The 23,433-nt window shown below is 39.2% G+C and overlaps 2 protein-coding genes across 2 annotated transcripts; one reads left to right on the top strand and one right to left on the bottom strand.

Annotated features, from left to right (window-relative positions):
• Positions 1–5,928: 5,928 nt before the first annotated feature.
• Positions 5,929–8,499, top strand: LOC121201392 (neurexophilin-1-like). The gene is made up of 2 exons (XM_041067212.1): positions 5,929–6,152; positions 6,776–8,499. The coding sequence occupies exons 1-2, from the start codon at positions 6,054–6,056 to the stop codon at positions 7,517–7,519; spliced, it is 843 nt and encodes a 280-aa protein (XP_040923146.1). The 5' UTR covers positions 5,929–6,053; the 3' UTR covers positions 7,520–8,499.
• A 1,246-nt stretch (positions 8,500–9,745) lies between these two features.
• On the bottom strand, positions 9,746–22,753 carry LOC121201391 (speckle-type POZ protein). The gene is made up of 10 exons (XM_041067211.1): positions 22,678–22,753; positions 16,041–16,244; positions 15,821–15,942; positions 15,487–15,638; positions 15,185–15,312; positions 14,886–15,063; positions 14,582–14,637; positions 13,408–13,530; positions 12,183–12,325; positions 9,746–11,543 (listed from the first exon to the last, which is right to left on the bottom strand). The coding sequence occupies exons 2-10, from the start codon at positions 16,116–16,118 to the stop codon at positions 11,399–11,401; spliced, it is 1,125 nt and encodes a 374-aa protein (XP_040923145.1). The 5' UTR covers positions 16,119–16,244; positions 22,678–22,753; the 3' UTR covers positions 9,746–11,398.
• Between the last annotated feature and the right edge of the window lie 680 nt (positions 22,754–23,433).

Here is a 23,433-nt window from a genome sequence, read left to right as displayed (position 1 = left end):
AATGTATAAAGGAAAAAAACAAGAATAAAATAAAATTTTTAAAAAAGACACAGTGTCCCTAATTGTTTGGGTAATGTCCAGAATGTGAGCAGTTTTCGCGGGATGTATTCATTCGGTAGTTAATAGTTCCGGGCAGCCTCATGTTTTTTTTAGCCGTGATGGTAATCTTTCCTTGACTGTAACCATTAAGTTTTAGTTCTAAACCTAACGATACCTGAGGGGCATTAGAGCTCAGAGGGATCGATTTGGAAGTAAACAGCTTCTTGATATGTGTCAGAAGACCTTGTCTCTGCTTGCATCTATTTTAACTGTACAATGTAGGATTATTGTAACATGACATATTCAGTAGACTTAGTCTGTGCCAAACATGACTGTTGAGATGCGGTGGATTTGCTTTTTTAGGTCATTCCACAGTCTATATTTAAGACTGAGAGACAGCTGTAGCCATCTGACATGTACAAGGCAATGTACCTGTTGTTGTTGTTGTACACAAGCCAGTTACTGGAAAACGTATAATGCGCTGCTCAACCACATTAATTAGTTTTGAGGTTGTTTCGTTTCTGTTTTGTTCCTGTGCAAAGGTAAATAACTGTTCGCCTGCTCGACTGATTTAAGAATGCACAGATCAATAATGCTGCCAAAAAATAACTGAAACCCTGAAAATCTCCTTTCTGAATATGCTTTGTTGTGTCTAATTATACAGTATATATGTAAACATGAACTGAACATTTAGATAGACACTTTTATAACCAGGCACGGAAAATCAAGTTACCACAGCACAGCTCATAAAGTGAAGCAACTGTATGTAACAAATATTATAACACGTTATATACAAATGTATATAACATTAGGAGCATTCAAACTTGATAGGAACTAAATCTACATGTCACTAAATAGTAAAAGTGCATCTCACTTAGAGATTTTAAGGACAAAGTTATGTAATATCGATTGTCAGAAATTAGACAATGACAACATTTTTCATCAAAAAACTGAACTAAAATTTAATTAAAAAGAGACTACAAAAGAAATTATAGTCTATTTCAGGTTAGGCACTGTCACGCAACACACAACAAAGACAAATAATTCCCTGCTGATTAATGTTGATGATAAAATGTTTGATGTGGGTGTGAATCGGGGTGACAATGTGAAAATGAAACTAAGATTATGAAAACAAAATGTCCTGTGAAAAAAAACAATTCTTCAAATGCTTTGGTAAATGCACACACTTAAAATAACAACTTGACAGCTGTCTGAAATGGTGTGACCGATGAAGAAGTGGTGTAGCAACATGACTATGAAGTGAATGTAAAAGACTTCTTCATCTCACTGTCTTTGCTTACCCTGTGTCAGTGGCTACCAGACAGATAAAATAAGCATGAGATGTACTGGCAGTACCAAGCTTTGTCAACATAAATAATTTTCCTGTTGCCAACAGTTATTCCTTTGGCAAAAATGTAGAAAATTCGGAGAAAGCGTTGATGATGATAGACGCTTCTCCTATCACGTCCTAGTTTTGAAATTAGGAAACAGAATTTGTTCTTTATCGTACAGTTACTCTCCGAGTTTAGTTCGATACAGATGTGAGAGTAAGGACCTGCCACAATAAATGATGGAATGGCATTAAGGAAGCAGTGAAGATTTTAGGCACGTACGCTGCTCGTCTTGATTAGACTGCGTGTCCATATCAAGGGCTGCTGGGTGTTGGCTGTTCCAATCACTGACTGTATTGTAGAGGCAGGTAAAACCAGTGTGTGTAGTTGGCCCAGGTTCTCCTGTCAAAATCTATATGGGTGGAAAAAAAAATGTAATTCCATCGAACTTGCAAGTTAATTGAAAGATAAAACATTAAAACAGTTGAGATTTATATTGCCATTAATGCATTTGTTTTCGCCCAAATGAAAACATGCTATTTCGTACTTTGTTCCAGAGTCGGCATGTATACTGCAATAATAATGCACCCGCACTCAGGCAATGTACACTGATCACACACATTTAAGGAATAATCATTTGTGTCATCGATTAACATGGCTATCAATTAGCTGAGTTTAACCCCAAAACAGAGCATGTTCTCTGCGCTGACATGGCAGAGCACAGCACGGCACTCACTGGATTTTAGAGACAGAGATCATAGACACGGAAACTGAAAAATGAGGGGGTCAGAGTGCAGTGAGATTATAGAAAAACACAGAAAGAGTGGGCACTTGTCAGCTGTGCTTACAGTAAGTTATTTATCTTCAAAGTAAATAAAAAGAGTTTAGCTTTACTCTTTGTTTGTGTAAGGATTAGACAACTCTCTTGTTGATTTGAGAGGTATGTATGCATGTTTTTACAGTGGGGCAATAGTTGCGTTGCTACATAGCTTGGAGCCATACTTGTCGTTCTTTCTTGCCACTCTGTGGGTTAGTACTTGAAAATTCAATGGCCCAAAAAAGTCCTCTTTTCTTGTCTGACTTTTGTATTATTATTCATTTTCTATGTAAACATATCAGATTAATTATTTGAGCACATTTATACTAATCTGGGGTTTTATTCATTTACTCATATTATAGTAAAACCATCGTATAGGCCGCCACACCTGTCCACAGGGTCATGTTGCGCCACTCCTGAGGAAACCCTCATCACAGAAACATCCCTCAGAGTAAACCTGCTCACAAGTAGCATCAATGCTGCTGGCACAGGTGTGGCCACTGTCGGTCCCACACAGCTCTTAATGGGTGTTGGCTTCACAATCAATTCTTTAATAAGTCAGGAACATAATGGGTGGATGTCAGATGGTTATAATAATTTAAATCCATTGCGTAAACCTCAATGTAGAAAGTAGTTGAGGCGACATGTTGAGAAAAAGGATGGTAGTTATTTTTTATTTAGTTTTTCAGTGATGTTTTGACTGTAGTTGACTTACTGTAGGTGGGGTTCTGTTAGGTCTGCATCCTCTGTCTTCCTCCTCCACCCTGCATGATTCCAGTGGACCACAACCACGTGAGCGACAGGTCATGGAGACATAACTGCAGCCACAGTGTCTCTTTATCTAAGCTTCAACCTACGTGAACTCTGGGGACCCACTGCACCTGTAAAATCAAGAAAAATGAAGCAAATAAATAAATAAATAGATTTACGGTTTGTACTTATAAAGAAGTAAATATTTTCAATGCATCCAATATCATACACTAAGAGATAAGATTTATCAGATAAAAAGGAATCACATCTTATCAAAACGACTCATCATCCACAAAGGAGGACAACACAGAGCCGGCATGGTCCCCTAAACCTGTTTCTTGGTCAATTTCAAATAGGTCAGTATATAAAATGGATCTTGCTTCCTCGTGAATTGTGTTCAGGGCAAAAAAGTGAGATGTGATACTCTACCAAAGGTTTCAATGCATAAGTTTCTACACTGCAATAAAGTGATCATTGTGCCCAAAGATAATTTATCAACATTTAATGATATCGCTGTTGTGTGTTGTTTTTTAAATGCTGCGTGCGAAAAACATAAACAGAGTCTCTAGGCGGATCTGAAGAGTGGAGACAATGGTTTGTGTGCCATAATGATTTAATTTCTTTTCTTTGTTGATAAACTGCCCCTCATGTGCACAGGGTGGATGGTTTGGTGTTTGAGGCATGGCATGCAACCAGAAAACACTGTATTGTCTCCTTTGAAGAGGTAACAAGTTGCTGCCCTAAGGCGCTCAAAAGATATACAATCAGAAAGAACAAGGTTATACAGAGAAGAAAAAACTCTGTCTGGTTGATGCATGATTATGTTGACTGGTTTTTTATATGTCTTCAAACATTCAACACTAATTAAAACTAGTGTGCGTTTACAAAAACAGGTATTAAATATAAAAGATGCACTTTTCAAACAGTGGGTACAAAGTTTACAAAAATTTAATTAAATAATACAGATAAAACCACTTCAGCACAATAGAAATAAAATAAAATCAGGCCACTAAATGGACAGATAATCAAATACAATAAAATACGCAACAATAAAAACAAAAAACAAAACAATTTTTTTTTTTTTTAAGGGTGAAATAACAAAATAGAGCTCAACAAGTTTATCATTTTATATAAAATTCATATCTGTTGTGCTGCTGGTCAAACCTGAAAACTACTTCTGCAAGTTTGGTTGAGTTTGCCTTTTTCAGTTTTCTGCTCTGTATTACATTAAGCTGGAAAAACGAAACATATTTCTTTTACCATTAAATTGTAAAAATGGGTCCCTTTTAACCAGAAAAAAAAAACCACCCGTAAGGTCAATCAAAATGTTTGCATGTTACTCAGTGATGCACAGCTTTAGGTCCATTTGTTTAGATCCGACAGGTGCAGAGATCAGTGTCTAACTTTGCCCTGAATTGGGAGGGGACAAATGATCTCAACGTTCTTCCTTATCGTAATTCAGGCCTTAGAAATTGAATCCGGGAAAAAGAAAAAAGGCAGAGGTATTTTTCTTAGTATCTATGACCCAAAAAAACCTGCAGCACGTGAGTGAATCACCTCTACTGGAATTATTTTTCCTGTTTATCTTCAACTAAATGAACTCAGTCAAACACAAAACAATGCTTTGATGAATGTTGATAAAGTGCACCAAAGTTTTTTGTTTGTTTGCTTCTGGAGGGTTGTTTTTTCTTCCTCCAGTAACTAGAAATGATCTGTGCTCCTTTTGTTGTGATTTATCAGGAACTCTAGTTGTACCTGTAGTGTGACTTCCGAGTACTGATGTTGTAAGGAAATAAGTCTGTGAACATTATCATTTACTTTCTTTTCTTACCAATTATGTGACCTGCAGAAAAATGTGCAGCTGTAGAGATCTAATCTGTCTACTTACATCTTATAGTTAGTTCAGTGGCATTTCTTTGCACATACATTAAAAGTCTTAAATGTGAGTTTACTAACTTTTAAGACTGAAAACCATAGAAAGGTAATAATATGCCAGGCTGACACACAGCAAATCATGTAAAGTACTTCTCAAGTATTATCCCTTATGTAACATCTTAAAAATCTTGAAATCTTATTTTCTGATGTTTTACTATGAGCGATGGCGTCCTACATGAACATACAATTTTCTGCCACAGTTTGGTTCATTTACATGGGATATTTTTGTATATTGTGTTTACCTAAGCTCCTCTCACTGGTTTGAAGTAGGTGGGGTTCAGTATTGAGCGTATATAGCGTGAGTCAGTGTTGTTTAATTAAAACTCCCAATAAATAATACATAAGGATGTTTTTTTTTTCAAACTAATGAATATTTAATATTATAAGGAAATATTTGGGGGCTTTAATCAGAATGTAGCTCATATCTAATTTGGCTGCATTTTGCTATCAGGCCACAAGATGGCAGCGTCACATTATCCTGTTTGCCTCCTAAACATTGTGAAAGTAAATACATCATCATTTTAATCAAGTGTTAAGTGAATTGTTTTCATCACCCAGAAGCTAATGCACAAGATTTTTTTGGTTGACAGAAAAAACAGGGATACAGTGTGATATTAAGGCTGTGTGTGTGTGTGTGTGTGTGTACTTGTATGGCTATACAGTGAGGATTGGTTTCAATTTTAAACCAATGAAGTGAGGACATTTTGGGAAAATGAGAACATTTTGCCTGGTCATCACTTTCTGACACACCTTAAAATATTTGAGGGTTAAGACTTGGTTTTAGTGTTTGGGTTAGAGTTAGGTTAGGGTAAGGGTTAAGGTTAGGCATTCAGCTTTGATGGTTAAGGTTAGGGTAAGGGGCTAGAGAATGCATTATGTCAAGGAGTATCCTCACAAAGATAAATGTACAAACATATGTGTGTGTGGGCAGGTGGATACGTGAGAGAGAGAGAGACAGAGGGGGAGTGACACAGAGAGAGAGAGTGCAGACACAGCAAAACTGAGTGTTAAAAATCTCCAGATCTGAGAAAGCCTCCCAGTGTGTGTGAGCTGTGAGTTGAGGCTGCAGCCCACAGACGGGTTTCCTGCTGGTCTCACTGAGTATTTGTCCCAGCGTTTAACGTGGATGAAGCTATTCAACGCGGACTTCCAACATTTAACCCTGCCTGAATGAACTTCACATGAGAGTGGATGGATCTTCTGACAGGATTTTATGCAATATGGAGATGCTCGCCAGTCACTGCTTTGTATGGATACTTCTGAAAGGAACCTTTTGTTTGGTAAGGAAAACACACCTGGAGATACTGAATAAATAATTAGATGCATGTCATTAAAATTATGAGCAAGGGGAGAAAAAGTGCATTTACTTGAGAACTTGTGCTGTGAGCTATTGACACGTTCTTTGGCATTTTATATGACTTTTGTCTTTTTTTTGTCTTATGAGGCTCTAAAATCGTTATAGTAGTAGTTACTGTGCAGCTGTACACGCCAAAATTCCTTATAAACTAATTAAATATGATGATTTTTTTTTTTAGAATTAGAACAGCTTGTGTGTAGTTAGATCACCTACAAGATTCTTACAGGCTAATGTATGAATAAAAGTTACTGTTATTCACAACAAGCCTTTTAGTTTTCAATTCTTTAGAACTTTTTTATGCTCTTACTGCTAAAATTCATTAAAATTTGAAAGCAGGACTTTTAGTTCTGAGTATTTCACATCTTGGTGTTTCTGATGTATTGTTTCATTCTTTCTCTGTTACAAGTTTCTTGCAGCGCTTTAACATAAAATTAGAATAAGTGCAAACCCCCCGCCGACATGCTTAGCCTTTGTGCTCTATTTCACTTATTAATTTAATTCCAGTTTTACTCTCTGTCTCATTTCTCTCTTGATTTTATGGTCTAGTTGGTTCTTGGGCAACATCATCATGGCAATTTCACCTTCGACAAGAGATCATCACCTGAACTCAACAGAGACCAAGAGCCTTCTTCACAGAAGAACCAGGCAATTCAAACTAGGAGTCTGATTCAAAACACCAAACTACCCATCGGTCCCTTCATCCCTCTTTCAAAGCAGGGACTTTGGGAAATACTTGGAGGGAACTCCCAATCACACTCCAACCCGTCATTAAAGATCAAGCTTCGGCCCATCATGAAAGTTCATGGAACTTCTAAATTCGCCAGGACGTTCAGTTGGGGAGACTTTTACTCAAATATCAAGACAGTCAAACTGAATTTGCTGATAATGGGTAAGATCGTGGATCACGGGAACGGCTCTCTTGGTGTCTACTTCCGCCACAACTCCACCGGAGTGGGCAACGTCTCCGTCAGCCTTGTCCCACCAATGAAAGAGGTGGAGTTTGACTTGGAGCGCCAGAGTGTGGTCAACCCCAAAGACTCGAAGACATTCAACTGCAGGGTGGACTATGAGAAAACTGAGCGCAACAAGAAGGTGATTTTGTGTAACTACGACCCATCAAAGACGTGTGCTCAGGAGCAGACTCAGAGCCACGTCACCTGGATGTGTTCCAAACCTTTCCAGGTCATCTGCATCTACGTTTCCTTCTATAGCACAGACTATAGGCTGGTTCAGAAAGTCTGTCCGGACTACAGCTACCAGAATCCAGCTGCCTACCTGCCCACGGGTTAGACGGAGGTCAAGCCAAAGACGCTGGGGAATAATGTTTCAGTAAATCCACAAAGTGAAATCCAGTTTGAGCAGCTATGAGCAGGTGACAGACTGACTGATGTTTTTGAAGTGATTCTGAACTGTAGCATTTCTCTAGAAAATATTATTTTCAAGTCTTACATTTTAGCAAACACTGTAAAGAACATGTTTTAGTGCAATATAGTGCTTGTTGTATACTACAAAAGTTGTATAAGCCATTTTTTAAATGAAATACAGATAATTAGTGGTCCAACTAAGGATTATTTTGATTGTAGAGTTTAAAGAAAAACAGATTAATTAATGAAATGAAAATCAATGAATAATTTCTGTAACTGTTCAAACTAAAGTTGTGACGAAAACGCCAAAAATTCTCTGGTTTCAGTTTTTAAAGTGAAAAACTGAATATCTTTGGATTTTTGACTTGTAAATGAACAAAACTAAATATTTGAAAACGTCACACTAAACTCTGGGAAATTGTGATGAATTTTGTCTTTTTTTTTTTAATTTCGTAGTTAATCAAATTAGGTGTAGCCCTAACTGATTGATGCAATGATCGATCATTTGGTTTTATGAAATAACTAAGTAACTAAGTTGTGAAAAAGCCTCAGCACAATCTTCACATCATTTGTTTTTGTTTCCAATCAACAATCCAAAACCCAAAGATATTTACTTTACCATCACCTGAGACAAATAAAAACCTGCAAATACAAGGTAAAGTGTTTTCTTCTCCTCTAATCCAAACAGACTCTGAAGCTTCAATAGGCCTATGTCACAAACAAGTGGTCACTTTCAGAGTTTTTGCTCACTGAATTTGTTCACAATGAGTGTTTGAAGCAAAGCTGAAGGGGGATGTTTATTCATTGTTTATTTCACCTACTAATCAAACTGATAGTGGTGTATCTGATATTAATGTCCAGGTGCTGGCTACTCTCATCTTATAGTGCAAACTTCAGTGCAATAAAAACAGCTGTGTAAACAATTGTTGGCCTGAAAGTTACTGCGTGCAGGAAAGAGTGCTGTCAACAATAGTTTCCTTATTTAAAACTACGAATAGTAACATGTAGTTAACCTGTGCTGGTAATTGAAACTTCTTGAATGAGATTTTCCATCAGCCGTTAATAGGCATGCCATGATCTGGTTCTGCCGAACAGAAATGTGGATATCTTGACCAGGCAGCTGGTGGGCACTGTGTGTGTATAAGTGGATATAGGTTTGCATCACACAGCCCAAAGCTTGGCAGGGGCCCTATAACAAGCCAGGAGCTTAAAGATGTTTGTTTCAGAGCTGTTGTCAGTTGCAGCCCCGTCACTGTAACCTTTTCTCCTGGGTGGACGGATGTTAAATGAACCAGGCGTGTGCTGCTACCTCGATTTATGTAGGTGACAGAAGTGGATGTCCTGACTGGCTGATGACACCACAGACAAACACTCAGACGTCTCAGTGATCGCGGTCATGCTTGTACTCCCTCCGCACCACGGCTGTGTTCAGTGACTGCTGGGTTGTTTGGATACCGAAACTACAGGGAGAAAGATCCTGTTAACAACTGCAGCAGAATAACAAATCAGGTAAAAGTCTGAGCTTCAGCCAGCTGTCTGATTAGTTATATATATGGTTTGATTATTATCACTGATGCATTAGTGCATTAGTGTAAGTAGCAGGTTAATGTAGGATTAAGAGAGAATCAATTTAAAACCCAGGAGGGTCTTTGGAAACACTTACCCCTGGGAGGAAACGGAGTCTCGGCTTGGGGAACAGGGTTGGAAGAGACTTTGAGGATTCTGGAAAAACCCGTCAAAGCTTCAAAAATAAGAAGCCCAGTTGTCTTCAAATCAACCCACAGGATAACTCTGACCTGGATGAATGAGAACTTACACAGACCATCAGAACAACAAAAGCTGTTTTTAAATGACTCTCTGGATTATATTAGATTAGATTATATAGGCTAACAAAATAAAACACCCAGAATTGTTTATCATTAGCTCATTGAAACTGAATGGTTAAATACAGCAACGTTTTTCTGACCTAGACAAAGAGACTATTTGCCATACGTCTTTTTCCCTGAAATTTCTTCACCTTAGGTGCCATCTATTTCTGTGAGGTCACATGATTAATCCCAAATGAAACTTCTGTTGATGCATGAGACAGATCAAAATAATGAATTCAATACATTCACATAATTCATTCAAAAATACCCCGACAAAGTTTGCATTGCATTCAATACAAAATAGTTGTGGTTTATTCTTTTGGGAACAAAAAATGGCAACAACTAAGTGTCACTTCTCATAACCAGCGATATCTACAGGAAAGAAACAACAATGGTTCCTTCTATCAATTACCATTTTCCACCAGGTTCAAATGATAACTTCAAATGTATTTAATGTGGTTTGCCTTGGTTCGAGTTTTTTCACATTCTGTCTGTTCTGAACATTAAAACGTGTTCATTTCAATTTCATTTCCCGTCAGTCTTCATGCCTGCAAAGAAAACATCTGTCCACTTGTTTTGTTTTTTTTTTGTTTTGTTTTTTAGCGATTTCACGGTTGAAAATGCTTTTGTTTTACACAGCTTCAAAAACACTAGTGTCTGTACAAATTCCTATGAAAAAAATAGAAATGACAGTTCTGAGGAAAAAAACAAATAAGAAATCCGTCATAAAAGAACATTAACATGCCTGATTGAATCCTAATGTTATTTCGTAACCATTTCTTGACATTTTTTTTTCCTCCGTTTGTTGTCTCCTGGTTGGTTTGTCTGTTGACACCTTGGATTTTATTTTCTCTCAAGGGCTACAAAGTCAGATCCACACACAAAATACTATTTCCCCAAGAATGACATCCAGTTGTGCGTTGCTATTTTCTGTATCCTCTCTATATTGGTTTTTATTCCAGCTATTTAAAAAATGAAAACGGACGCAGATGAAGCTTGGAGAGTTCTATATGGGAGTAAATGTGTTGTTTTTGTCACTTGCTGATAAATCTTCTTAAAGGGAACTTGTTCTTGGTGGTCCAGCTGGGTCTTTAGTCCATGAAGCTTGCTTCAATGTGTGCTTGCCTACAGTATTTCTACTTTACTGCTGGTAAGGGTTGACAAGGGGTGACCTGTGACTTTAGTGCAATGTTTTCCCAACTTTCTTTGGGAAAATTATTTTGATGATTTTGTCCCACATCTGCTTTTTTTTTTGACTAGCCCTTGGTTGTCTTTCTCGGGGGGCTTCTAGTTTGTAACTAACAGGCCCACTTCTTGTTCTTTTGTCCCTCATAGGCCCATGTGTCCTTGTATTTGGGGCTTCTCCGACCACTCAACTCCAAACGCTAAGTAGAGAGCAAAAAGAAGCCTTATGATAAAATAGACAGTTAAAGACTTTATTTATCCGCACTTGTCCTTTAAGCCTCTGAAGTTTCCAGACACTTGGCTCTTATTGGATTCTTGTGTCCACTTCTTCCTTCCGAACGGATTCCAAAGTTGGAACTAGCAGGATGTCGAAGGATTTAGTTTTCACAAACGGAAAAGAGCACAATGTCAGATCTCACTATGCCAGAGCCGAGGAGAAAAAGGAAGGGGTGTTGTGGTTCTTTTGTAAACGACAAACATCCACTTCACGAGCCCACCTGTCCCTCTCTTCCATCTCCATCTCCTCCACTTCCTCCGCCTTCTTCTTCTTCCCTCCATCTTTAGAAGAGACTAAATACAGCAGGTTTGGATGGGGCAGAAGGGGGAGATTCGGGGGAGGCTGTAGGTAGTGTAGTAGGTAACAGCAAGGGGAAAGGTTGTCCCTGTGTGTTTGAGAGGGGGGGGGTCTGTGGTGTTTTTGTGTTGGTATGTTGGTGTGTGTATGAGTGTGTTGACACCTTGCTGTGAGGCTGTTAGGATTGTTTGAGGCGCTTGCGCGGGGGTCCGAGGAAAGGGCACTGGGCTGAAGCCAGGGAGCGGTATGCTTCGGCCACCAGGTGAGGATGGGACGCTACCATGGACTTCCAACCTGCTGTCTCCATCACCTCTGCAGCGTGGCTGGAGGACAGGGTGAGAGAGAGAGATACAGAGACACAGAAACACAAAACAAATATTAGTTTTCCTACTAAAACAGGACCACTTACACTTATCAAACAGAGGGAATTAGAAATAAAGGCCTGCTTCTAAAACAAGTCTGCTTCAAATAAAAGCCTGTTACTTTCTGCAGTTGAGGTAAATGAAAGCTCCGGTTACTATTCGAGAAAATACGGTAGTTAGTTGAAAGACGCAATCTGAAGAAATATATGTGAGCTGAACATCCGTGCAGACACATGTTCAGAGTTACGTATTATCACACATTCATCTGAGTCAACAGAGGAGGTGACAGCAGACACAGCGAGGAGTCAGGTTGCCCTGATCCCTCAGAAAGCCTTGAGAGGGTTTAATAATATCAGACAGACTACTTGAGAAGGGGACATGTGAAATTAAATTATTAACTGTGACACCATCAGGCAGGAGGGTGAGACTGAGTCCTTTCCGTAGCGTCAGTAATGATGCCGAGATAAAGAAGAAAGAGATGTAACAAATCGACAAGAGAGACAAAATGTGCAGTGGACTCTGTGGATCTGTGAGTTTGTGTAACGGTCCTGGAGACCCAATTATACGTGACGCCGAGCTCTTTTCTGTGTGTGAACTCACTAGTTGATGAAGTCGACGGCCTGTGTTTTGAGCTGGTCAGCGCTGTGCAGGTCAGCCAAGATGAGGATCTCAGCAGCGTTTTCCACAGACAGACTGGTGCACAGAGCGTCCTCGCACATGACCTTCAGTCTCTCCAGAGCATACTGAAAGACAGGGGACGCAAGAAGATTAGTTTCCTTCTTCATTGGTATTCATGTGGTACTTGCTGTGACAGTTCAGGTGATATTTACAAATATTATCTTTGAGCTCAAAATGACCGTGAAACATCAGTCTGGCCCCACTGTCTCTCATGTCACACTTTTAATAAAGACATAAATAAATATATGCAGATTTTAAGACATAAAAAAAATAAACATTGCAGTGCTCAACCTCTCAGACAAACTGTGCCTCGAAGACAGTCTCCCATTTGGTGTCACAGAGGAGTGAGATCAGTGTGAAATCATCCAACTGTTTCTTGAAATCCGGACGGCTTACTGGGGCTAAGGTTTAGTGGATGCTGTGCACTTGTACCATCCGTCTTATTACCCTTCAGGGAGTATCTGAAATCTCACAGTGTATGCTGCCAACAAAATAATATGCAGCTGCAATATTAACATCTGCAGCAGTGCATCTAAATTCAAGCAGCGATGGCTCCACAACTGTAAAGCCAAAATGAACAACCTTGGGCTCTATGGATAAAAGACACTTGGGAGAATTTTGAAATAAAACAAGTCTCCCTGTATGCACTACCCCAACATTTAACTTTTATTTTCTAATTAATAATAAACAAGGTTTGAAGTTAATAATAAATGGGTAGGTATAACGGCACTATAACAAGCAGATGGCACAAAACTCTGTGCTCTCCATTGAAGTTTTCACCCTCAACTAACAAATCAGTCGCCTCTCAGTAACAGATGCATAGTTAAGTCCGTCTATGATACTATAGAGGAAGGTAAGCTACTGAAATGGAGCACTTTTGATCAAGTAAACATTAGTTTTTGACAAAAACCCTAGAAAATTGAGACAGTCTAGTCTGGGTTGTGTTTTAATAAGTGACATGGCCTGATCCCAGTACCAGGATGGCAGGTAGAAAGGTCAAGACAGTGAAAACAGAATGAATAGTTGACAGCCAAAGAGAAAAGATTCAAATTACTAAAACCCTGCCCATCTATAAAGTAACATTGTCATGTTGTTAAAATGACTGGATATACTGATGCAGTATTGTACTGTTATATTATTATATTACCTTGTCAGCTGCTGCCAGCAAGTCATCAGCCATTTTGTCCAGGTTGGGAGCCTTGTCTGTGTAAATGAAGCACATCATCTCTTTGAAAACCTCGGGCTCCACATCGTTGATCTCCACACGGTTCTGACAACAGACAAGGAATGAGATTGAAGGGTTAGACTGAAGCATTTCACCATGATATGAGCTTCAACTACAGTATGTTCTTCTGTTTTAGAAGTGGGACTGCAAATAAACATCTAAAGATGGCTGCTTACAATTGTACAACACGATAGTAAGTCTCACGACAGTAACAAATTGCATTTCATTATTTATGGGGCTGAAAATCTCTACCCAGCTATTAAAGTAGATGCATGCTGTTTATTTAAATGGGATAACAAGTTATTATTGGTTATATCTTTTGAGCTTCCCTGTTCATATGGTTAGGCAGCTGCTCTTCCCTTGGGGTGTTTGTGACTATTATAAGGACTGCAAATGAGATAATCTTGCAAGATTAAACCGCACAGTAGGTGTGAGAGTGGCAGAAAGCAACATGGCCGACCTTCAGTGCAGAAAATGTGGTGTATGTTTCTGTTTTAGGACTTTTAAAGTCAAAACATAGCCAATATATGTGGTCGCACTCAGTAGAGTATGAATGCTAGTAAAGTATGTACATGTAAAACAATCCTGCTGCAAAGTAAGATATACCCAAGTAGATAAACTCATCCTTGTGTCAACCAGTAATTAGTTGGGATCCACAGCAGACATTTTTTACAACTCACTGTATGTTTAAAATATAATTTGAAAAACATTTTTGCCCTGTATTCAATCTAGAATGGCCTTGGTTAAAAAAAAAAAAAAACACAAAAACAAAAAAAAAAAGCATGGGCAGGTTCTCCTGCAATTTCATTTCTTACAGTCACATGCACACAAATGGAAAAAAAAAAGCAATTCTCTGCTTCTCCAGCTTTGTCAGTGAAGGATGAATCCTGACCCTCAAGTACGGCAGGACAATTTCATTTCAGGTGCGCTATCATTCAGTTTCACCAAACAGCTCTGTGCTGCAGCCATTTGACAGCACACAATCCTTCACTCACTTTAACCCCTCAACACAGCAGTGAACATCTGAGCTGTTGAGCCACAGGAACAACAAATTTATTTATAAGAAAAAAAAAAAGCTCTGAGACCTTGGACTCACCTTTTTGCTCTCTTCCATCTCGTGCTCAAACATGGCGCTGAATACAGGGGAACGTGCTGAAAGCAGTGATATGGAGAGAGATTAGGACAACAGGAAGAATGTTACTGTGTGAGTAATTTGCGGGATCAAGCAAAAGTCAGAGGGCAAACTCGTAAAAAAATAGAAATGTATGTATATACATACACGTGTGTGTTTACGTGTAAAAATACTTACACCCACACATACAATCAAGCATTTAAAACGGGACGAACAAAAGGACAGAACAAACTAAACAGATAAAGTGTGTTGTGACTCATGTCTGTACCTGCCAGGATGGCTTTGTGAGCCTGAAACTCCTGGCCGGCCACACACAGGGAACAATCTGTGAAGCGCGAGTTCTCCCACAGGCCCCCCAGCTCATCTGCTAGCCGGCAGTCAGGCACCTTCACCATGTTCATGGTGTTCTGCCCAGATATGTTGACTGAGTCCTGCACCACACTCACCTAAAGGATAGAAATGAAATGAGATGCAAGGCAAATTTCTCTGTGTGCATTCTAAAAAACTGCCTTGTAATGAGAAAAGGTATAAACCAAGAAGAGTTTAACACAAGAAAGAGGCAGTTACCTCGCAGAAGAGCGTGAGCTTGTCGTCGGGTAGAAGACCATTGGCCTCATCCAGGAGGAAGTCTCTCCGGATGAACTTTTTAAAGCCCCAGTCCTTCCCCTGGACAAAGCGATATGCTCTCTGGCTTTCTGCAGACAGCCAGGACACAGAAGTCACAAAGAGGTGAGTCCAAGTAAACCCGTGATATTAAATTTTAAAGTGCCAGTGGAAAAATATGAACTCCACAGAGGACTGTTACATCTAGAATATGACTCAGATGGCTTCTGTTGCAGTTACAAGCTTCTGCAAACCAGCTGACTCACCCATGGCTTTGGTCTCCTCTCCCTTGGCATTGAGGATGGAGAACTTGAACTTGGCGCGTACCTCGGCCTTTGGACAGCTGACCAGCAGCAGGTAGAGAGACAGGTAGTCTTTGCTCTCCTCATCCAGGCCCTTGGGATTCACTCGCAAGCACCTGATGGTGGTGGAAGGTGAAACAGTTAAGATCTCTAAGTTAAACAGATGGTGCACATGTAAGGCAGGTATTACACAAAGTATGCAATCTACTCAATGATCCACTTCCTGGGCAGCACAGCAAGACTACAAATACTGGAGCTTAGAATATGAGGAAACAAAGCAGCTCTCTTGCTCACCCACCATTTCAGCTTATCATTGGCCCCAGAGGAAAAGGTGGAGCTCTTGATGACCTCCCCCATCTCCTCACGACAGAAGCTGAAGTTGTTGATGGTCCACATGTAAGAGAACTTCACCACTTTGATCTGACGGGTAACAAACAAACAAAAAAGTCAGCAAAAGCATGGAGACACCAGTTTATTTTAGGTTAAAAAGACAATGTTCATTGTGGGGGGGATTCTACCTGTGTGTAGCACCAGCTCTCGGCCACAGGCCCGCTGGACATTTCCGCAGGGGGAGGGGGACTCGGGACTCTTGACATTGCCAGCGTGACAGAAGGTGTGGGGGGCAAGAGGGTGAGGGGGAGGAATCCGTCACTTCCACTCGTCAACGTTCAGTCCTGATGTCCATCTGCATCAGTACAAGCCAGATGGAAGCAGCTTGCCCCCTAGAAACATACAATGTAGGTGTGATTATCTGATCAGACAATAATTTAAATCCCATCTCCTTGAAGTTCCTTGAGAACCCCATATATCCTGAAACACATTCTTCCATCACAGAGACAAGCAATCACTCACCAAACAGAAAACCATACTTTAAACAAAGCACAGCTCATTGAGATGCAACACACAGGCACTGAATCTTTCATTAATCCAGTTAAGACTCAATATCTTTTAATTCATGTGGCCACACTGCCTGCCGCTGAGGTTTGTTGTGTTGGGTCTAGATGAATTGTCCCTGACCCATCAGGGGACAGCAGGAGATCGATGGCCCGTGCCTGTTGCAAGATCAATAGCCGCTGCAATTGCAATTAAGTCTCAAAAATGAACTGTAAATAAACAAGCTGTCTCCCGGGACTATGGTGGGGGTTGGAGCCACCGGCCAAATCCAAGGTTCCCACATTACCTTCAAGTCACACAGGAAGGCCATGCAGATTTGTGATGCACGCTTTCTTCGGCCAAATACACACTAACCCTAACAAACTTCAGCAGAATGCGACAACCCGATGATATCTGTGAGCTATTTTTAAAGATTTACAAATTCGGTGGGAACCAACGCAGCAACACATTTTTTTCAGACAATGTTTAACCTTCTCCATTAAACTATGCTAAATTTTGACAGTTCTCTGAGTGTTTTCTTACTTTTACACTAGTCTTAATTATAATTTCCATTTAATCGACAGGGAAATTAGTGGTTGAGAACATCCCTAGTAGAGGATAAGGATTAATTGCCCTGCACTGGAAACCATCTTGACACAATGCCAGACTCATAAACCGTCTTTATCTTGCTACAAGGTCACGGACTGAACAATACGCTGCTTTCAGGACTGTGTCACTTCTATATAACACTGAGTATTGGTATCAATACTCGTCGGTTTCTTTCCCGGCCCTCAAACAGTTAATCTGTTCCCATTTTTTTTCCCACTGTTCATAATCTTTTCCTCTGTTTCATCAGTCCTCTAACCCTCCATACATTTCTACCTTTTTCTCACACCCAGAGCCTTTAACGTCTTCATCCATAAATTCAATTTGGGTCAAAACGCAGTGTAACAAACTGTGACAGCTGCGAGCTGAGGGCTGAATGAAAGTGATACACAGACAATGATGCTGCTTAGAGGCTGAGTGAATTGTAAAATCTGAACAGCCTGAAAACTGAATGCATGTGACACGTCTCAACACAGTTTAAGAGATTTTGCAGTGGTCTGAAAATGTGAACTTGTGTTTTGTTACTGAGCACACTTAAAGCTCCCACAAACCCACGGTGGACTGACAAAAAGGTGTTGTCATATTTTCCAGCTGAACGGACCAACAGAACGTAGCCCTGTGGTTGTATGGTCTTTAAATATGGTTACTTCATAAGATGGTTCAGATGGAGAATGACGCTGTGTCTTGAATCCATAAAATGTACCACTTCTTACTGGGATTTGAGTTTGCAGAGTGATCATGCTGATCAGTCGGACAAAATTCAGACGACACACAGATGTCTTGTGACTTTAGTCCCACGATTCAATGCTCAAAGAAAAAAAAGATCTTTTATTTAAAAAAAAGTTAAACTGTGGCTTGTGGTGAGAAACCCAAATAACAAAATATAGGGAATTAAATCTCTGGAAAAACATTTGGCTTTATCCTCGTCTCCTTTGTCAAAGCACAACTTCAATCATTTCCTGTTAGCACAATAGCATTTAGTACATGCACTGGAACTGGGCTTTTCTACAGTGTCTTCAGCCCAGTAACAGTTCAGTACAACAGCCTACACCCTTTCCCTTTTTTTATAGGACAGGATGTTCATAGCATGAATGCCCTCATAAAGCCCGCTGGAACTGAGTGATACTACTAAGTCACAGTCGAAGTGGACAACGAGCGAGGTGAAGGAGGAAAAACAACCTTGAAGCACCGAGGGATATTTAAGGGGAAAAATCTGACTGTAAATAACAAAGAATATATGAACATTACCACTTTGAGCATGTGTGTCTGTGTCCAGATTCAAGTCCAGACATTTAGTCTAAGGTGACCTCAATGGACTAAGAAGAATATTTATTATATTACTTAAGTTATTCACAGCTCCAATTTCATTTCTCAGTCTAGCCAACACAAAACAATCCATATCAGTCGCCTGGCTCTGCCCCGTTCCTAGGCTTTCTCTACAAAATCCAATGAATGAAGAACCAACCAATCTTCTTGATTCTTTAACAGTGGCCACTGGTAAGATGGAGTGAGACGACGAAGATATAGGAAGGTGGTACGGGGAAATAAAATGAAAAGTAAAGTGATAGAGAAGCCAAATGGAAAAACAGGTGGCGAATGAAAGATGGGCCACCGTCTGCGGGACCATTCGAAGAGATGAATTGCCACAAAAAGAGGTTAGATGGAAACAAAAGAAAGACCAAACAGAGGTATGAGAGAGAAATCAAATCCAGGTTCTTGAACAGGACTCTGATCAAAAGCTTAAAGATATGATCCTGAAGATTTTCATGATACCAAACCTCATTTCAGATACTATTCATGGTCTGTGTTTTCTGCAATAACCATTCAATATATTTACATTCAGCAATTATGCAACAGCAATTTTATCACACTGATTTCAGCCTCACTGTTAGCTGTTTGCTCTCTTAACACTGTTAGAGCTGTATCAGGTTACTGTTAATGCAAACTGAACACACCCTACTGTTGCTGCTTCCACATTAAAACTTCAGCGCATCAAGACTACAAGCAACTGCAATAAACCTGAATCTCAAAAACACAACAATGTCATTTTCTGCATATATTTTTTTAAATCTGGAACTCTGGCACAATGAGCAGCCACGGTGAGCTGTTAAATGAAGAGCTGTAGGTGACAGGCTGCACACCTCCTGCTTCTCAAGGTAACCAAATTTACTGTGTCCACATGTACTGTGTGTGAACAAACACACCAGTTGGTCTTCTGTTGTATTTCTGACAAAACACCTGCTCAAGGTGTTTCTGCTGTAGTGTTAAACTCCACTTGATGTTAACACAGAGACCACAAGTGTTATAAAATAAACCAGGAATAAAATCTTATGGATTACAACTTTTCACTCATTGTGTGACTTGATATCGGTAACAACCTACACCGACCAAACCACAAACTACCACCAGCAGAGGTCAAAGGCAAGGATATGATTTCTTATAGTTGTCAGTTGAACTTTAACCAGACACTCTACATACTTATCAGCAATATACACTGATTATCAGTGTCCAATATTCTGAGAAAAACTAATACCAAGATTTTTCAAATAATAAGGGCTACAATCACAATCCATCAACAGTAGCCAGCAAAAAATATCTAACAAATATCATTTCAAAATCTAGTTGTTTTTTTTTTTTTTTTCTTTTCCACATTGATCCTGAGAAGACAAACCAGAACAATTTGTGGCCATGTTTCAGTGGTTTAGTAACACGATGCAAATCAGATATTTCAAATTGTATGAGCAGACTTGATTGATATGAGGATGTAATACTGTAACTCCTGCTGCCGGGGAAATGAGCACTAATTTGACTCATCTGAACCACATTTTCAGGAGAACAAGATGGAACAGCAACAAAACAAGATGCAGGGAATCCATGAATCAGGAAAAGCAGAAAAGAGGAACATGGAATATAGGTAAAAAATAAATTAAAAAAAAACTAAAATCCTCCACACGTCTGAAATCACAGTTAAAATGTATGAATGTGTACCTGTGAAGATGTGATACATAAGGTGGTGGTTATGACCACGATGCTTTTTTTTCCTGACATTTCACTCCACAGACCAAAAAAGAAGGGAGAAATCAATCTCTGCTCCAAATTAAAGACTGGAGGTATGGAGGCATTTCAGACAGCAATTTCCAAGGGGGATGAAAAAATTGCAACCATTGTCGAAGTGTCAGTGAACACAATGTCTATTTCCAAAGCTCTGGTCTTTGAGGACTCCAGTCAGCCACAGACAAACCTTAAAACTATAATTGGTACAGGGACCGGGGATCGATTGCACTGTGCGTGTTGGGCCTCTGTGGGAGTGATTTCATATTCTGCCCTTGGTCATGGTGCTCTTCCTTTCCTAAAAACTCAATCTCAGAGAGGTATGAACTATTGATTTTCGTACAGCGATCAGCTTGCCTCACTTTCATCCCTGACTTTGTGCAGACCCACAATTACAGTGAAGGAGATTTGACAGGGCAAAAAAGCTTTAGCACCCAGGCTTCACCTCCTGCCTGTAGTTCCTCACTAAAGCCCTCCTCACTTTGCCCAGGCATGGGAGGTTAACAGGAGGAAGGACCTCAATGCATATCTATCGTCTTCAGTCACCTGGTTCATACCATTACAAATACTAAGACTTGACATATTGACCTGCAAGGACAGACACTCGTGCTGGCTGTACAACACTGCAGGTAGTCCAGGCACTTAAGCATCAAAAGAGGGTTTCGGGCTCATTGCAATATTCATTTACAATAATTACAATGATTACAATAAGTTTAGTTTTTGTTTCTTTAAAAAGTATCACGGTTTTCGCTCTTCTCAGAAGCTGCAACAAACAAACATGAAACAATCTTTTGGAGATATAAATCTCCCAAAAATATCTGCAATATCTGTGCAATTTCCTCTAAACTGTTTAGTGTTCACAATTTTACTGTAATTTGGTTTGCCTAAACTTTCCAGGCATTCATGCCCATTCACTGCTCAGTAACACAGCCAAGCTCTTGGCAAACTATAGCTGGGGGTTACCACACCCTGACATATCAAGCGGTATATTAGATGAATGAATGAATGGTCCAACTTTTTTCTTTCCTGATGCCAATTCTGATACTTAAGCTCAAGGTATGTGCTGATGCAGAACATCAATCTGACTACAGCACTTTTTATAGAAAAATTAAAACCTGCGCCCCCTCACTGTGTGCAACTCATTTTAATTATTTAGATGATTAAAACTACTATATTAAATCTGCATTTTAAGATAAACTTTTTTTGCAGAGTCATTATCATGATGTCAAAATTTTATCATCACTCAACTCACTTGAAAACAACTCAATCACAGGAATGTTAATGCACACTATGACCATAGTTCTCCTGACCATTGACCATTTATGTACGTTTGTACTTTGTACTTAGCCATACCGTGATATACTTATATTTAAAAATCTTCTAAATAATTAATAGTATTTTGATAATGATTTCAACCATATTACCAAACCCTAAAGAATACATCCATCACTACCACAAGACAGTCTTACTTTACAGATAACACATGCCAATTGGCAGAAAAAAAAATGCTGAATTTGATTACTTCAGATGTACGAACAGTATGCAAGTAAAAAGTAAGTAAAAAGCATATAGATTTTTCCCTTAACAGGCAAAATAAAAATTATATCATAAAAAAAAAAAAAAATCCAATATTATAATCAACATAATGGAAGCATTTCTGCCAGAAATTAGGTGCTGGAATGAATTACATTATTCTTGTGCTTATGTTAATGTGTTCACCACCCGTATGGATGCATGAAAAATATAAAAAAAATAAATAAACACCCTTCTATCAGTAACACGAAATGACATTATCTGAGACAGTAACTACTGTGGTGTCAGTTTCCAGTGAACCTGACTCACTGGCTTTTCACTCCCTAAGGGTCACACAGAACTTTAACTCATCCCTTTCTACTCACACAATTATTAAACACAGCTTGTGCAACAACCGGTTTCTGAGCAGCCTGGGTAACCATTACTTGAGAAAACAGGCCATTACAACATGAGCAAGTCTTAATCTACTCCGTTAAATTATCCATGAAGTTGTTTCAATCAGAAAATATGATGGAGGCCCAGGACAGACCCAGGATGTTCCTATTTCTGAAATCTATTTATTATCCACATACATATTATGCATTTGACGCCAAGTTAAACGTAGCCATATTCAGTGTCTTTCTGTTAAGTTAACCCATTAAGTTTTGAACTGTTTCAGATTGTTGTTGGTAAAAGAAACTCAGACTATGCAGTGAATGTAGGCGGTGACAGTAGCAGGTAGTGAACCTGCTAACAATACAGATAAACGACGTTGGTATTTTACTTTCAATTGGCTCTTTACTTTAGCTGCGCTTAAGCACAAGTATGCTTGAAGTGGAAAAATATACATCTAAACTAGGGTCTGATATGGTTAAAAAAATACAAATACTGCACTCAAATAATCCAATCTAACGATAGCACGCTAGCTAATCGACCGAGCTAGCTGGCTAGTTAGCCCTGTTCCTGTAGCAACTAACCTAAGCCAAACAAAAAGGTCGGGGAATATGCCGCAAAAACTGCGAGTCAGTATGCAACACGACAGCCTTTGCCGTGTGAGTTTAAGTGTTTTGTCCTTATTTTGCTGTTTTATGTTTTATTTATCGACGGACTCACCTTTATGTTGAGTTACAGTGTAACACTAGTTGTCCGGGATCTTGTGTTGTTGTTAGCTAGCAGGCTAGCTGTGTCTGGAACTGGCAGACATGAAGAGTGTTGTGTTGCCAACAGCACCCCCTGCTGTTTTGGAGTGATTTCATTTCCAGTGAACGAACGACAGATAAACAAACAAACAAACAAATAAATAAATAAATAAAAAGAAAGAAAGAAATATATATATATGACAAATTATAATATATGTTTCAGACTCTCAACCAAGGACCAGCAGTTTCAAACATGGGACATTTTATCAGCATTCTTAATGGGGAGTGGGGCTGCATCGCCTCGGAAATGATTATTATTAGCAGGTTATTTGGATTTGAGATACAACTAATTATTAGATGTTACAAGGTTATATTTATTGAGATTTGAGAAGACTTGTATGCCAGTCTTTTGTTACCAACAGAAGATTTATTAGAAGTTATGCAAACGTTTTGATGCAAAGCTAAAGTGAAAACCTTCCACTGCTCTAAACCAGTTTACTTTTCATTTCTATCTAATTCGGTGTAGTTTATCTTGAGTGGATAATTATGGAAATTAAACTCAAATCTCTCTACCTTGCGTGTTTGTAGGTGAAATTAATATTATTATTTCTGTAGGTCATTCACGTGGATGCGCTGCCTCTGTTTAATTTTGCCACCATTGGAAACTAATTTATCTTAATTTAATCAACAGAGTAGATGAGCTATTGCCTTATGCCAAGATTAACAGATA

Source organism: Toxotes jaculatrix, chromosome 21 (assembly GCF_017976425.1).
Source record: "Toxotes jaculatrix isolate fToxJac2 chromosome 21, fToxJac2.pri, whole genome shotgun sequence".
Classification (NCBI taxonomy): Eukaryota; Metazoa; Chordata; class Actinopteri; family Toxotidae; genus Toxotes; species Toxotes jaculatrix.
Note: the sequence above shows the minus strand (reverse complement) of the source record. Positions and strands in the feature narration are given on the sequence as shown.

What these genes read in the sequence shown, in the direction of transcription:
- LOC121201391 (XM_041067211.1), bottom strand. Translation starts at nt 16,118, where the DNA reads ATGTCAAGAGTCCCGAGTCCCCCTCCCCCTGCGGAAATGTCCAGCGGG. An exon ending in AGCTCACGCTCTTCTGCGAG is followed by an intron (nt 15,064 to 15,184) that starts GTAACTGCCTCT and finishes TCTATCCTTTAG; the next exon opens with GTGAGTGTGGTGCAGGACTC. An exon ending in TGCTGGCAGCAGCTGACAAG is followed by an intron (nt 12,326 to 13,407) that starts GTAATATAATAA and finishes CCTGTCTTTCAG; the next exon opens with TATGCTCTGGAGAGACTGAA.
- LOC121201392 (XM_041067212.1), top strand. Translation starts at nt 6,054, where the DNA reads ATGAGAGTGGATGGATCTTCTGACAGGATTTTATGCAATATGGAGATG. An exon ending in TGAAAGGAACCTTTTGTTTG is followed by an intron (nt 6,153 to 6,775) that starts GTAAGGAAAACA and finishes TTTATGGTCTAG; the next exon opens with TTGGTTCTTGGGCAACATCA.